The sequence below is a fragment of the Marmota marmota genome, unplaced genomic scaffold (assembly GCF_001458135.2).
Source record: "Marmota marmota marmota unplaced genomic scaffold, marMar, whole genome shotgun sequence".
Classification (NCBI taxonomy): Eukaryota; Metazoa; Chordata; class Mammalia; order Rodentia; family Sciuridae; genus Marmota; species Marmota marmota.
In genome coordinates this window covers 287,333-303,061 of record NW_025999895.1, presented here as the reverse complement: position 1 = coordinate 303,061, position 15,729 = coordinate 287,333, and the positions used below count along the sequence as shown (strand labels likewise).

The 15,729-nt window shown below is 56.8% G+C and overlaps 1 protein-coding gene across 2 annotated transcripts in view; it reads left to right on the top strand.

Moving 5' to 3' along the window:
* Tbcd (tubulin folding cofactor D) overlaps window positions 1–15,729 on the top strand; it is a 103,064-nt gene that overhangs the window by 17,470 nt on the left and 69,865 nt on the right. For both annotated transcript variants that reach the window (XM_015503999.2, XM_048796793.1), the window contains exons 8-12: window positions 9,891–9,936; window positions 11,018–11,150; window positions 12,569–12,705; window positions 13,958–14,018; window positions 14,503–14,577. In XM_015503999.2, coding sequence (XP_015359485.2) covers window positions 9,891–9,936; window positions 11,018–11,150; window positions 12,569–12,705; window positions 13,958–14,018; window positions 14,503–14,577 — 452 coding nt within the window. The remainder of the gene's footprint in view (window positions 1–9,890; window positions 9,937–11,017; window positions 11,151–12,568; window positions 12,706–13,957; window positions 14,019–14,502; window positions 14,578–15,729) is intronic.

Sequence of the window (15,729 nt, the reverse complement as noted above, 5' to 3'; positions counted from 1 at the left end):
TCTTTGCAGAATCAAGCAGTGTGGGGCTGCCTTTTATTTGGATGTCTCCAGGTTCCGAGTTTGCAGGAGGGAGGCTTGCTTTTTCTCTGGCCTCCTGAGGTCTAAGGTCTCCAAGGGCTTAGAAATGCTGAGTCTCTGAACCTTTGCTGCCCAGCTGGGCGTGTGTTGGCAAGGGATGAGGAAGACGCGGCTCTCCCTCTCGTTGGGGCAAAGCGCTTCTGCTCTATCTAGAGAGTTTTGCCCCGAGCGCTGATGAGCAATTGTCTGACGTAGCCAGCTGAAATCCTAAGGAGCAAATGAAGGGAGATGCTGTCAAGCAACAGCCCTGGGCCTGTCCACCTGTGGCTCCCGTGCCAGGCTTGTCCCCGCTGCCCCTGCAGAGTCTGGTCTGCCCGGAGTCACGGTTTTCTTTTTCTCCTCTGAGGGGCCCTTGGGGTCTAGCACAGCTCCTGGGCAGGAGGAAGTTGGGCTGAGCAGGCGGAGTGGTTTCGCCCAGGCTCCTCAGACCTGCAGGCAGAGGGCGGGGTGTCCAGTGCGTGATGAAACTTGCAGGTGATTGTGCTTTGGGGTTGCAGTTTCCTTTGATGCACTTGGCTTCCTTTTCATGCACCTGTTCATTAGTGTGGGTTAGGCGAAACAGGTGAACCTCGGAACAAGTCCCGTCGAAACTAGGGCTGGTTTTATTTCCCTTGAAGCACAGTCCTCTCTCAGCGATGGCTTTTAACTCTTGTGGGAGGGAAACGAGTGCTCACCTCGTTTCCCTGGAAGGCTCCTTCCCTCTCACTTTGTTGAGCACCTATGCTGTAGACCCACTTTGAGCATGAGGGTTAATGCCAATTGAGGAGATTTGAGGAAAGAAAACACTATTGAAAAGAGAAAAACGGTGTCATTTGAATGTGTAGTGTCTGCTTGCTTATTGACAGCTGTGCCCTGTGGGTTTACCACTCCGACTGCACTATTCTGGTGGTTTCAGGTGGGTTTCCCCTTTGCACCACCGCAGTGGCTGGGAGAGGGGTGGAACTTGGTGGTAAAGGGCAAGGTGTGGCTCCTGTGCCTGTGCTGTTAGGGTGGCATCTACTCTTTGCAGGGGGGTCCGTTGATTTCTCTCGATCATCACAGAAGCAGAAGTCTTGTTAGAGGGGGAACACAGCAGCATTAAGACCCAGGAGAGCCAAGGAGCAGTGCTGTAGCCCTGAGCCTGTTGCTGGGCACTGCTGGGGGGACATGCCAAAATTGGTCAAGTTCCTGGTATGGGGCTTAGCCCCACTGTCCTGGCCTGACCTGCCAGACCTCCACTGGCCCACGGAGGCCGATAGGGTCTGGGCCTCAAGCTCACAATGTACTTTGGCCACCCCCGGATTCTGCCTCCCCCAGTGACTGGAGGCACAGTTTGATTCACTGTGTGCACCTCCTAGAAGGACAGGGAGAAGCCTCTCTGGCCCCCAAGGCCTGTCAGGCTGATGTGTGCTCTTTAAGACAGGGTTGGGAGGGTCTGGGATTTGGTGGCTCTCCGGGGCTCACACCCAGTGTCTGGTGCAGGCTCTGTGTGGCCTAGTTCTAGTGTGAGGCAGGGTTTTTGGTGGGGAGAGGGCAAGAGCTGTGGGGAACCTGTGCACTCAGTTCTGTGTCTTTAGGTTCTGGAAGGCCGTTCCTGGGCCGGGCTTCAAGAGACACTGGACAGCCAGCTCTGGCTGTCTGAATTTCCCGTAGCCAGCATCTTGGGTGTGAGTCCTGCAGAATGCAGGGTCCTGTACATGAAGGGAGGATCTGTGGGCCACCCGCCGCGCGGGTCCTGCCCCGGCTCCCCTGGACCTTTGTTTCTCGCTTGCCATTCTTGCCTCTAGGTAGAGAATCCATTCCTGACAGCACTTTTAACAGTCTTTGCACCCAAACCGTCAAGATGCCCATGTGCAGTACCTGGCTCTGCTCGACGCCCAAAGCGCCCATGCATGCTTGCCCCCTGGCCCCCGACTCCTCGCACGGTCTACGCGCAGTCCACCCATACACGCACGCTTGCCGCCACTTCACTCATGCGCCCTCTGCCTCCAGACACACATGCGTCCATTCCCTTTCCTGCATGGTGCAGGCGCTCCCAGGCCACTCCCTCGCAGGTTGTTTCCCCACCCTGTTCCTGCACGCCTTCCATTGGGCCGCCACTCCAACACCCGCACGCCTCCCACAGGACTGCCACAGCTGCCACCACCCCACGTACTCGCACGTCTCCCACGGGACCACCCCCCTCACACCCCTGTAAGCCTCCAACGGGACCCTCACCCCCCAACCCTCCCACGGCCTCCCTCGGGGACTGCCACCCTCACACACACACCTGCATGGCCTCCCGTGGAGACTGCCACCCCCCACACACCTGCATGCCTCCCACAGGGACTACTAGTCCCCTCCCCAGAATGCCTCCCCAGGCCCCCACCCCCTGTCTGACCAGTGGCACTGGCCCGGCCCAGGAGCGTGGCCCGGGGAGGCCAACCCTGCTGGGTCCCAGGTGGATGTGGTCCAGGTGCCACAGGTGTGTGTCGTCGGTGGTGGGGAAGCGGTCACCCTTCTTCACGCACTCGTGGCTCTGGCCTGCTCCTGGTGTTGTTGGGTCTCATCCCCAGGTCTCGTGGCCATCAGGCTCTGGTCTGACCCTGTGTGGTCTCTGGGCTCCCTCGCTTTGACTTCTGGGTGGACCTGGCCCCAGAGGGCAGGAGGACTAGCATCCTTAGGGGCAGGCTACTTGGACTGCCCTTGTGTGTGCTGATTCCACGTGCCACCTCCATGTCCTGGCATTCTGTGGCCCGCATGCTACCTCCACATCGTCTTGCCCTGTTGTGCACCATGCTGCTTCCCACTGTCGCAGTGTGTCACCTCCATGTCCTTGCTCTGTCACCAAGTGGCCCCTCCATGCCCCCGTGCTCTGTTGCACCAGCTTGGCTGGTGGGCTGCGTGCACTGACCCCTGGAAGGTGGACATCCATGTGATTGAGAGGGCTCTGGAGTCTCTGGGTGAGGTTGGTTCTATTTCTGTCTCGCACACTTGCAGTCCCTTGTGATTTATTTGCTGCCGGTTCGTGAGAGTGTGTTCTTGTTCTGGGTCTGAGCTGATTCTGACCAGCTGTGTGCTCCAGCTGTGGACAGCTTGGTTTCCGCAGTTGAGGTGTTAATTTCTGGGTACTCCTTTCTTGCAGAGGAGAGTGGGTGCCGCGCTCCTGGGGCAGGCCGTTCCTCGGCCCTGATGTCTGTGGCAGCTGTGTTGGGTGAGGATGGGGCTCCCTGCCTGATGTCGTCTGGCATCTGAGCCTGCTGCTTGGCCCCTGCTGTTCCCGGGAGGTGGCCCTTCCAGGTGCTGCAGCCTTTGTTTTCTCAGGCCAGTGAGTAGCTGGAAGCTACTGCTTGTGTTTCTCGGCTCTGTGCTGGGGTGCTAGGTTCTTTCCCACAGTGCTGCGGGTAAGGGCTGAGGACCAGGGTCCCTCTGCGGAGGGCCTTTGCTGGTTCTGAATGAGGCTGCAAAGGCACAGCTCACTGGCCAGGCAAGGCACCAGCCATGTGTAGTGGGGTTCAGGCTGGAGTGACTGTTGGGCGTTGAAGGTCCTTTCTGCTTGTGTTGCGTCCAGCGTGTGGTGTGTCCAGAAGTACTTGTGTTCAGTCACTGTGAGTGCAGAGCCTGTGGAGATGGGGGCTGCTTCCTGGGGCTGAGAATGCCAAGGAGGAGTCTGTGCTGCCTCCCTTTGCGGGTGGAGCAGGTGTGCCTTCCTGGGAGCACAGCAGGGTCGCAGCCAGGTGCCCTCAGGTGACCGTGGGTTCAGAGGGCTTGGGCTTGGGGTCTGCCCCAGAGCCGCTGGTGCTCACAAGCTCCTCAGAGGCCTGAGCTGCACTGAGCTGGGCTGTGGGGCCTTTCTCCTAGAGCCTGGGTGGGGCTGCTTTTCTTGGTCTCAATCAGGAAGTGCCTCCAGGGAGCCTCAAACTAGCACCTCCTGCTTGGCAGTGGGCAGACTTGCCTTCAGAGCCACCTGCGTCCACAGGGCTTGCAGAGCATGCCCTGGAGAGGGGAAGCTGTTGTGCTGGGCAGCAGAGCCAGCTTGGGTGGGGAGCTCTTGGGCCTGTGCTGTGGGGTGTGACTCAGCTCCTGGTGGCTGGCTCTGCTGGTTTTCAGAGCAGCACTCAGAGCCTAGCTGCGCCGGCTGCGGTGCTGTCCCAGCTCCGGGTCACCTGTGCTTACCAGCAGGTGGCTCTGGTTAGTTCCTGTGTTCTGCTTTGTGGAAGTGGGTGCACCTCTCACCTGGCCACTCAGCATGTGGGTCTTGAGGTGTGTGATGATGAGTGCCCTCTGGCTGTTGTGCCCCTGAGGTTCACCACCCTTCCACACACTCTGGGGAACTGTCCACCACTGCCCTTTCTCAGGCCCAGTGTTATGAAGAACTGGAATCCACCAAGCCCTGTCCGCATCGCCAGTGTGTGCTGGACGGGAACGTGCAGAGCCCACCGTGCGAAGGATGGGAATGGGTAGAGACCCGCTCTGTTACCAGTGTGTGCAGGCTGGGGAGGCGCAGAGCCCGTGCGCGTTACCAATGTGCGAAGGACGGGAAGGCGCCGAGCCCGGCTGCGTGGGTGTTTGTGCCCTTTCCGACTCCTTTAGTGAGGGTGGCTCATCTCCTGTGTGCTGCTGAGAGCTGGGCATCTTCTGGGGGGTCCTGCTGGAAGCTCCCAGAGTAGTTCCCTGTCCAGATTGAGAACAGAGTGGAGATGGAGAATTGGAGGGGCTGGGGTTGTGGCTCAGTGGTAGAGTGCTCGCCTAACATGTGTGAGGCCCCGGGATCGATCCTCAGCACCACTTAAAAATAAATAAGATAAAGGTGTTGTGTCAACTACAACTAAATAATAAATACAAAAAAAAAAAAAGAAAAGAGAGATGGAGAATTGGTGTTCCTCCCCAGCAGACAGGGGTGTGGCTCTTGACTCTGGGTGGCCAGTGGCTGCATCCTGTGCATGGGGGCGGATGGGGATGGCTGGGGTTCACAGGTGTCGTGGCTGTGTGTCTGAAAACGTGCACTTGCTTTCCTGAGGACTCCTGTTGCTTGTCACAGGCTTAGGCTGAGTCTCACTGTGCTTATCAGGAGTTGGTGAGTAAAGAAGGCTCGTGTCTGTCTGGCATTGGCATTCCACAGTGTCCTCAGTCTTACTAGTGACAAGCCAGGTGCCTGGGCCTCCTGCACATCTCCTCCTGTTTGTTCGGGGTCCCCTCAGGTGGACGTTGCAGTGGACTCCTGCAGGTCAGTCTGCACCCCTTCTCATGCCCTCCACACGCTGCCAGGGCGGTGTTTATTTTGGGGACTTTTTAGGCATGTTGCTGCCACCCAGCCTGAATTCTGGTGCCCCTTGACCACAGGACTCCTTGCCCTCCGCTGCCTCCTGAGGAGGCATTTGTCCTCTGTGATGGGCTGCCCACCCCAAACCCATACCATAAACGACAGCCACTCTGTGGTCTTCACAGAGCTGGGAGCCAGGATGCTTCCTTCTGCCTCTCCATGTGCCCACGTGGGAGGGCACAGCTGGGGCCTTCCCTGGCTGGCTGCTGCTGCAGGGGAGTGGCTTCCTCCAGGGGCAGCTCTGGAGAGCAAGTGGCCGTGGGACCTGGCAAAGGACACATGCAGCCTGGCATGGAAGTCACTGGGCTCCTTGGCACTGCTCTTGCCATCTCTCAGTTTGGGGGCATGGTGTGGCCCGGTGCGCCTGGAGTGCAGTCCTGCCAGGCGCGGCTGGGTTTGTGTTGGGCCAGGGTCTGGTTGGTTGTGCTGTACATTCTCACCTCCGTCTTCATTGTGCTCAGGGTGGTCTGCATCCGACCCACTGTTTACTGCTCAGCTTTCTTCTTTTGGAAGCTTCTGTCCCTCCACCTAGGTCTTGCACCAGGAGACCCTCTCACAGCTCCACCAGCCTCTGCTGGACACTCTCCCTCTTCCAGACATTGTCAGCCTCTTCCTGGGGACTTTGGGTGTAGGCATGGTCTTCACTCAGTGGTGAGCCCAGGGCATCGGGACCCTGTCTGGAGGAAGCTCCCTCTTTCCAGGGTTATTGAGGGTGCATATCCTGGAAGGCCCTTGTGTCATGGTCTCTCTGCTCTTGCTCTGTGACAGCACGTTTTTTGTTCCTTATTCCTTGACCTGGGCACGTCATGGTATTAATTTTTGGATCTTGCAAGCCTTGAGTTCCTTGCACTGGATGAACCCATCTGGTTGTGGTGGGAACTGTGTTCGTGGTTTGTTGAATTCTGAGAGCTGCTTCTCCCCAGAGTTTTTGCCTCTGCTTTCTTGAGAGATGGGTTCTTGTGGCCCACAGAGGTCAGCTAGCATGTCCACCAGGGTTCCACTGGCCCTGTGGCCGGCTGGGGAGTGTCTCTCCTCTCTCTCTTGGGGTTTATGTGGTGTGGCATTGCCTTCCCACTAGTGATGCTCCATTAAATAACCTGTCTCTTTATCTTATGCAGATCTCTTTCCTTGGGAATCGTCTTTCTTGGGATCTGTCATTACCTTCAGGTTTTCTGGCTGGTGGCCATCACGATCACGAAGCACCTTTATCATCCCGTAACTTCCGTGGCCGGTGAAGGCCCTGCAGCGCCAATTTCCACAGCAGGCGCTTGTGTCGCAGTGGTGACCTCTCAGGCCGAGCATTGCCTCTGTGTCCTGGAGGGCAGCCTGCCAAGTCACTGTGCCCTTCTGACCAATTATTTCTAAGACGAGAAGCTGTTGTTCCCTTGCACAGCAGTTCTGACTGTGACGCTGCAGGACCGCCACAGGTGCGCTGAGTTTGTGACATGCAGGGCTTCGTTTCCTCAGTGCCCGCTGACCTGCTGTCTTGTGGCTCGTAGCCCTGTGCTCCTGGCTGGCCCTGGCCTGCCCAGACCTTGGCACAGGGAGCATGGCAGTGTGGTGCTGGTGGCATCAGGAGGACATTACTGTCACCCAGAGCACGTGGGGTATACCTTTCCATGGTTTTGGAAGATGTGGCAAAATCTTTCAAACTCAGCATCCATTCATGTGCAAAACAATTGAAAAACCAGGGTGGCAGGAACACACCCCAACATTGTGGAACTTAAGTTAGAGTCTGTTTGATCTCACTTTAATCTGGAGTGGGTGTGTGTTAGGAATGTGATGTCCTGAACGTCCATTGAGGATGGATGGAGACCTGATGTCTCTGCAGCTGTCAGTCCTGCAGCTCCTCTGAGCAGTCAACATGTCATGAGTTGGCACTGTTCAAGGTGGCCCCGGCAGTGGCCAGCCAGTGTCCCGCAGAGGCTGTGGGGCCCTACTGTCCATGGGTTCCTGATGTGCAGTGTTTACTCACATTTCCCAGGTGGAGCTGATGGGAGGAGGAGGAGGGGGAAGGGCAAAGGAGGTGACTTCTGGGGACCGTGTGGACCATGACTGCAGGCCCCAGAAGGGAGTGCATGTGGCTGGCTGCCACTCGTACCAGTGGGTCTGGGGCAGAGCAGGATCCCTTTCTGAGAGATGTCAGTGCTGACAGTGTGACACCCAGGCTGTGGTTGGCCATTTCCCCGAGCCGCATCTTTCTTGATGCTGCAAGTGGAGCGTGGGCAGCTGCTCTGGGCCTCCCAGTGGCTCTGAGTAGCTCCCGAGAAGCTATGTGTGTGTTTATGAGTGTCTGTGTCTGTGTGCATGTGTATGCATGTGTGTGCTTATATGTGTATTTATGCATGTGTGTTTACACAGGTGTACTGCCTGTTTGTGCTTGGGTTTATGTTTGCCATTTTTGTATGTACACATTTGTATTTGTGTATGATTATGCATGTGCTTGTGTTTGCATTTATGCATGTCTGTGTGTTTGTGTGCTTAGGCATTTATGTTTATGTGTACATGTTCTTGTGTGTGCATTCATGGGTGTTATTTATGTGCTTGTGCATGTGTGCATATGTTCATGTGATGTGTTTGTGCCTGTTTACATGTTTGTGTTTGGTTACATTTTTGCATATTTGGTGTGTGTGCACATCTGTTTTTACATGTTTGCATGTTTATGATCTCTGGGTTTATGTGTCTGTACATCTCTTCATGTTTGTGGTGTTCATATGAGTGCAAGCGATGTTCTTACATGTGTTCATGAATGCATATTAGTGTCTACACATCTGGATTTATGTGTTTGCACGTTCATGCAAGTGTGTGCCAGTGTGTTTGCTGTGTGTTCACATGGGTGCATGTCAGTGTTTGCACATTATGTGTGCTTGCTTGGGTGTTCATACGAGTGCATGTTAATTTGTGTTTACAAGCATGTGTGTGCATGTCTCTGGGTTTACATGTTTGTGCATGTTCATGCATCTCAACTGCTTTTAAGTCTGGAAGATGAACTCAGTAACTCACGAGCAAGGGGGCCCTTCAGCAGAGCTGTAGAGCTGAGCACTTCCAGGATGTGCTTAATAAGTATGTTAATAATGCTCACTCACGTGTTCATGCAAGCAAATGGTACTGTGTGTTACATGTGTGTGTGCATATCTGGGTCTACATGCTTGTGCATGTTTATAGGAGTGTATGTCAATGTGTGCTTACACATGTTTATGCAAGCGCATGTTAAGGTGTTTATATGTGTGTATCTCTCTGGATTCACATGCTCATGCATGTTATATGTACTTACATGTTTGTGTGTTCACGCGAGTACATGTCAATGTGCGGCCACATGGTTGCATGTTTACATTTTTGTTAATGTTCGTGTGTCAGCATGTTTGCATGTGTGTTCATGTGAGTGCACTCAGTGTGTTTGCATGTATGTGTGCCTACATACTTGTGTTGTTCACATGAGTGCATGTTACTGTGTTTACATGCATGTGCATGTCTCTGTACATTGGTGCATGTTCATGGGAGTGCATGCCAATGTGTTTGCATGTGTGTTTGTTTGAGTACATGCCTGTGCATGTTTATGTGTTTGCGTAGGTGTTCTGCGAGTACATGCTGGTGTGTGGGTGGCAGGGAGGGTCTGCGCCCTGCTGAGGCTGTGGGATTGCCTCACCTGGAAGGAGGGCTCACGTGGCCTGCAGGCATTGTGCCTGAAGGGAGGGTACATATCAACCAGGCCCTGGAAGTGCTCAGCTCTACAGCTCTGCAGAAGGGCCCCCTGGCTTGTGAGTTACTGAGTTCATCTTCCAGACTTGGAAGTGGTTGAGAATTCAGGGGCTAGAGCCACTGCATCTGTGACAGCCAGGTGCTCCTCCTTGGCTGACAGACTCTGGATCCGTCAGCGCACCTACTGGGGGCTGCTCGTGTGGGCTGGAGGCAGCTAGGGCTGTTGTGGGTGGAAGTCAGTCCTGTGTGGGGCAGGGGTATCACCCTGTGTTGACCGAGAGGAGAGAGTGAGGCTGAGCTCTTGGCTTCTCTTCTGTGTGCAGGGAGTTGGCCTGTCACTTTTTTTGGGGGGGAGGGGTACTAGGGATCGAGCTCAGGGGCACTCAACCACGGAGCCACATCCCCAGCCCTATTTTGTATTTTACTTAGAGACAGGGTCTCACTGAGTTGCTTAGCGCCTTGCTTTGAACTTGCGATCCTCCTGCCTCAGCCCCTGGAGCCACTGGGCCTACAGGTGTGCGCCACTGCCTGGCTTGGCCTGTCACTTTTATTCTTTAACGTCTTTATCAGAGCTAACTTAAAGCCCCGCGGCTGCATTCAGTCTGCACTCACTGCAGGATGGGGCTGTCCCTGACTGTTGGCCCTGCCCAAGTGGGCAGCATGGGGTGCCCATGCAGGCCTTTTCTCCGGGGTCTGCCAGTCTTCCCTTCTCCTGCTGTCAGGTGGGGCGTGTTGAGGGGGAAGGGATTCTGGGAGGCCAGGGAGCTGGTCTGGTAACTGCACGTCGTAAGCTTGTGGATGTATTTACAACGTAGGTTTCTTTTTTTTCCAGGCCCAAATATTTAAACACGGGAAGCGTGAGGACTGTCTGCCCTATGGTAAGGCGTGTTTAAGACAAGGTCATTGTCAGTGTTTGCCCCACGCAGTCCACACGCCTCCTGTGGAAAGGCGTGTTTAAGACAAGGTCGGGGGGCGCTTCCTGAATGTCCCCCTCAGGGGTATCAAGCTGTCCCCTGGTGCCTGAACACTGTGGTAGCTTTCTGCCTGTTTGCTTGGTGTGTTGGCATGGTGTGGCTTTTGGTCAGCGGTCTGCATTTGAAGCCCAGGAGACTGCATGGGGCCTGTACCTGAAGCCCGGCTGCCTGATGCCCAGTGCCCAGTGCCCGACTTGCTCCTGTGGGATCTGATCACAGCAGATGTGGCCCACAGTGGCTGCCGACATCCTGGCTTCCTGTAGCAGCCTTGCTCCTCCTGTCGCCACCCTGAAACCTCATCCCCCTACTTGTCACCTTGTCCCTCCTGCCATGTCACTTCATCTCCCTCCACATCACCTTGTCCCCACCCCTCCCTGCCTCCCTCCCCCTCTCCTCACCTCCCCCCACCTTGCCCACCTTGTCCCCGCTCCCCGTCACCTCCTCTGTCCTAGTGCTGGGCTCCATCCCCCTCCCTTCTTCCCTCCTCCCCCACACACCTTGGCTCAGTCTGGTCCACTTCCTTTCAGTCTCTGAAGTCCAGCACTGTGCTGGGCCCAGGTCTCCTCGTCTCCATGGTTGCTGTCCTTGTGCTGTCCTGGCTTTAGCTGCTCCCGGGTCCCCCTCATCCCAAATGACCCCTGTGGCACAGGGTCCCGCCATGCCTCCTCCTGTGCTGGCCTCCCTGCACGTTGTCCCTGGGCTCAGACTCTGGTCCTGCCCTCAGCATTCCTGCTGTGATGCCACACTCACCCTAGGGCCCCGGGCCCCTTGGCGCGCATGGCTGCTCCTTTGTAGGACGGCTCCACACTGTGCGGGACCCTCCTTGGCCATGCCGAGCAAGTGGGCCCGCTCCTCCAGCTGCTCTCTAGAACCTGGGGATGGGTTCTTGGGTCCAGGCCCAGGTAGTCAGGGGCCGGCTGGTGTCGGGGCTGTGGCACCTGGTTGGACAAGGGCTTCAGTGTTGAGTTGCTGCTCTCGTCCACAGCCAGCACCGTGCTCCGGAGCCTCGACGGCTGCAGACTCTCTGAGAGCAACCAGACCCTGCTGCGGAAGCTGGGGGTGAAGCTGGTGCAGCGGCTGGGGCTGACCTTCCTACGGCCAAAGGTGGCCACGTGGAGGTGGGTAGGCGCCAGTCTCAGGTGGCCATGGCTGCGCAGGCTGACGTATAGAGTCTTCTGTGCTCCTGTGCTTGTGGTCTCTGAGCGTGTCTGTCTTATGAGGAATGATTTTCCTCCAGGCTACTTTGACGCGGTCTTCCAGGTAAGCAGCGGAGGCTGGAGGGATGTCCAGGGAAGCTGCCTCGGCCCCTGGCACTCCTCAGAGTGCTGGCGGATGATGTGCTTGGATGCAGCCCTGGGCTGCTGGTGCAGGCTGCTGTGAGGAGCAGTGGTCAGTGCTCAGTGATCAGTCTGAGTCCCAGGCTTTCTCAGGGAAGGCCAGGCTCGCTTCTGCAGGTTTGCTGGGGAAGGGAAGCATCTCGGCTTGGCGGTGGCCCACGAGTGCCCGCGGTAGGTAGCAGGTTGACTGAGCCCTGGCTCCCATGAGGACAGGTTTGCTCAGGTTCTTGGGCTCCATGTTCTTAATGACCTCCAGTTTCTTTTTTTTTTTTTTTTTCAATAAATATTTTTTACTCGTAGATGGACACAATATTTTTGTTTTTATTTATTTTTCTATGTGGTGCTGAGGATCAAACCCAGTGCCTTACGCATGCAAGGCAAGCACTCGACCACTCAGCTACAACCCCAGCCTGATGACCTTCAGTTTATTTATTTATTTATTTATTTTTTATTTTTTATTTTTTTTATTTTTTAATTTTTTATTGTGGGTTGAACCTTCAGTTTTATCTTAAGTGTTAATGGCATTTTGGGAAGGGATTATTTTGAAGTTCAGCTGAACCTTTGTTCCAAATTGTAGCAGATGCCCGAGAAGTGTGCCGGGGGTTTGGCGATGTTTTCCTGAGTGCCTTTTGGTGAGATGTGGTTGCATCACAGGACATTAGTGCCTGGTTTCCAAGAGGCTTTGGGAATGGTTTAGCCCCACAAGGGGCCGGTGGCTTGCTGCAGGTCCTCTGAGAAGGGCTGTGGTGTTAGTAGGCCTCTTTCTGCACCAGATGTCCGTGCGGCCCCTCCCCTGTTCTCACAGTAGCTCTCTGCAGAGCCGTGTCCCTGCTTTACGGAGAGGAAACTGAGGCACAGAGCAGTTCTGGAGTGCAGAGTTGTGTGGCTAAGTAGGTGTGTCAGCCAGACCTGGTCCCCTCCGGGGTCCGGGGGAGGTGGTGCTGACCCTGTGTCGTGGAGAACAGGACCTGGGCGTGTGGCAACTTTGAAGCAGCATTTGGGGGGTGAAACCTGGGGGAGCCCCTGAGGGCTCTATGGCCTGGGCAGTCAGGCCTTCACCGCAGCATAGTTCTCTGCATGTGTGGGAATTGGCACAGGCAGCCTCCAGGGCTCCTGGTGCTGCTGAGCTGACTCCAGTCAGCGAAGAGCGTCTTCAGCTGCGTCCAGCCGCTGAGCCAAGCGTGCTCTGCTCTGTGCAGGTACCAGCGGGGCTGCCGATCTTTGGCTGCTAACCTGCAGCTCTCTGCCCAGGATCAGAGTGAGCAGAAACCACTCGAGGTACCGCCTGACAGTGATGAGGACTATGACATTCCAGACGGGGTGGAGAGTGTGATAGGTAGGTGGCCCCAGCACATGCCCTGCCCCCTGGGCTTTGGTGTTGTCCCCGATGACTCTCCTTCCCCACTCCTATGGGCTGCTGCAGCCACTCCTTCCTACTGCCCTCACTTCTTCCCTTCCTTCTTGGGTGGCATAGTCTGACCATCCGTCACCTCCACTGAGCGTGTAGCCACTGACCTGCCCTCCTGTGGACACTCCCTGCCCAGCTGCCCTCTGTCTCCACACGCTGCCGTCTTGAACACCTGAACTGCATGCTCCTTGCTCCCCAGGGCCCAGGCCTCTGGTTCCTCACAGCCTGCTGTGTCTCCCTGCTTTCTCAAGGTCACCTCAAGTCCCTTTGCCCTTGGCCTTGCAAGGGTCTGCACCAGTGCCTGCCCTCAGCCTAGTGGCTCCCCCACAGTCACACCATTGGCCAGGCCTCTTACTGTGAACAGCCTCAGGAGGCTGTATGGCCTCCCTCCCTGTAGGGACCTCTCCTGCCCACTGGCTGGGAGGCTGGGCCTGGCCGGGTGGTCTGCGCACTAGCGTCAGCGCCAGCATCTGCTCCTTGGGGCTGGTTTCCCCTGGGAGGTCAGATCTGCATCACACCCCTCCCCTGGCACAGAGCTCGCCGCTAACTCCCAGGAGCACTCGCTCCTCCCTGACTCCTGACGCTTCTCAGGTTCCCCTTCTGGGCTGCCCTGGCCACTCAAAGCCCCCTGAGCTCCTCATCCCAGGCTGAGCCCCTGTGCATCTGCCCTGTCAATGCCAACTGCCCCGACACGTTCCCGTCCACTCTGTGCCTCCTCATGTCCCGTCTGCTCATTGGTTCTTCAGATACCCTAGTGCCTGTGACTGTTTCTCCAAGTCAGGCCTTCCTGGGGCTGCCCACTGCCTTTGGCCAAAGGTTAGACTCTGTCAGGCTAGCAGGACACTTACATATGCCTTAGACTACCTCCTTGCTGGCCTGGGTCTGTTCTGAGGCTAGCCCCAGGCTTCATCCTCTGGGATTTTTCTGGATAGCCCCCAGTCTGCTTCAGTCCCCTGACCTCCCTCATGGCCTGGGAGACCCTGGCCCTCGGCTTTCAGCTGGAGCGATGGCTGCTGCCTATTGAGGTCTAGGTGGGAACAACCACGGGCTCTCTGGTTACTGCCAGGCAGGACGGGGAACTGCTCTGTGCTGTGACCACTGCAGTTGTCTCCAGGGTATTGTTTGGCTGCGGGTCACCTTGAGCTGTCTGGACTGGCGATGTGTGTGCTTATTCTTGCAGAGCAGCTGCTGGTTGGGCTGAAGGACAAAGATACCGTGGTGCGGTGGTCTGCAGCCAAGGGGTAAGTAGGCCGCCAAGGGGTAGGTAGGCAGGCCGGCCACCCAGGGCTGGCAGTGGGGGCAGGTGGGACTGCTCTGTCTGTGGTCTCCTGGGGTTGTGCATGTGCTGGAAGCTCCCTGAGGGCTGCAGGGCTCCCTGGGCTTCTGTGGTAGATGGGTAGGAGGCCATGTTAGGCAGCCCATGCCTCACCAGCAGCCAATGGGACACCAGGTCTTGTGTGGAAGTGTGGCCTCAGTGTGTGCCTGTGCTGGGTGCCATGGGCTACCAGCGAGGGCCTCCACTGTCCAGTCTATATGATGAGAGGTGGCCCCTGCCCCGCCCCAGGGCTCAGGCGTCCCTTCCCTGTGCGCAGGATACGGTTGTTGAGCTCGGTGTGTGCTGAGTTTGCACTGCTGCTGTGCTTAGAGAAAAGAGCTGCTTGGGACCGTGCTGTGGGTCACACATCCCTTGAGCTGCCGTGCTGACAGCTGTCACTTCTCTTTCAGAATCGGCAGGATGGCTGGACGGCTCCCCAGAGTGCTGGCGGATGATGTGGTTGGGTCTGTGTTGGACTGCTTCAGGTAGGGCACTGTGCTCAGGATGGGCAGTGGCCTTCTCTCCTCACGCCCTGAGCAGCTGGCTAGGCCCCAGCGCCCTGGCCCCTCTGGGGCTCAGCTGGAGAGCTCTAGTTATTTCTGGTGTGTTTCCTTTATCAACACTGTATATCTGAGACCCTGAGGCCCACGTGGAGCCCGCTCTGAGCCTGTGCACACCAGATGTGCGTGAGTGTGGGCAGGCCGGTGCCTCCCAGGGATTCCTGGGGTGAGGGAAGATGTTGGGTCGTCCCTACTGGGGTTACTCGCCAGGTGGCTGCTGTGACCACAGCCTGAATCTGAGGTTGAGTTGAGTTAATCAACCTTTCAATGAGTTCTGATTGAAGGGTGTGTGACCTGTAGATGAGGGCGGTGGGTGGGGACTGCAGACCAGTGTGGAGGGCCCTGGTGGGGTTCTTTGCTTTGCTGTTGGAAGGCTCTGGGTTCAGGAGGGAGAGGGCATAGGGTGGCCTTGGTCTGGTTGGGGAACCCCTTCCCAGTGGCCCTTGCTGGCCGTCACTGTTCCTGGGGACCTGTCCCTCTGCCTGATAGTGACTGTCTGCAGATCCTGTGCTGTCAGTGTTGGGAGCCACTGCGTGCTGGTGGTCAGTTGGCAAGGACAGCTCCGCAGGGTCCACGGTTGCCTTCCCTGGAGCAGGCTCCTCCTTGCACTTGGCCTTGGGGCTGCTCAGTGGCAGTTGACCAAATGCAGGAAACATGTCAAAGACTGGTCATCTTTTTTGAAATAACTGTGCACGTAGTAGAAGAGCTCCTACAGAAAGCACACGCTGCCCGTGGAGGCCGGGATGGGTGAGCGTGCAGCCTCTGCTGGTGTGCCAGTGCTGTGCACTTCCCCTGCAGTGGCCCAGGTTGCTGGGGCTTCCTTCCTTGGGGGAGAGGGAGCTCCAAGGAGCCGCCTGCAGGAGGGCGGGCATCGGTCTCGTGCTTCCTTCCTGGCCCCTCTCTCCTCGTGCTGTTGCTGCACCTCCCTCTGGTTGCTCACCCGGGCCCTCCTGGAGCATCCTCTGCCTCTTCCTCCTCCCTGTGGGCCCTGAGGGGCCTGGCGTGTGCTGCTCTCAACTGCCCTGCCTCCCCGCGCCTGATCTTGGCCTGGGGCCTCTGTGTGGCTAGTTGAACCTC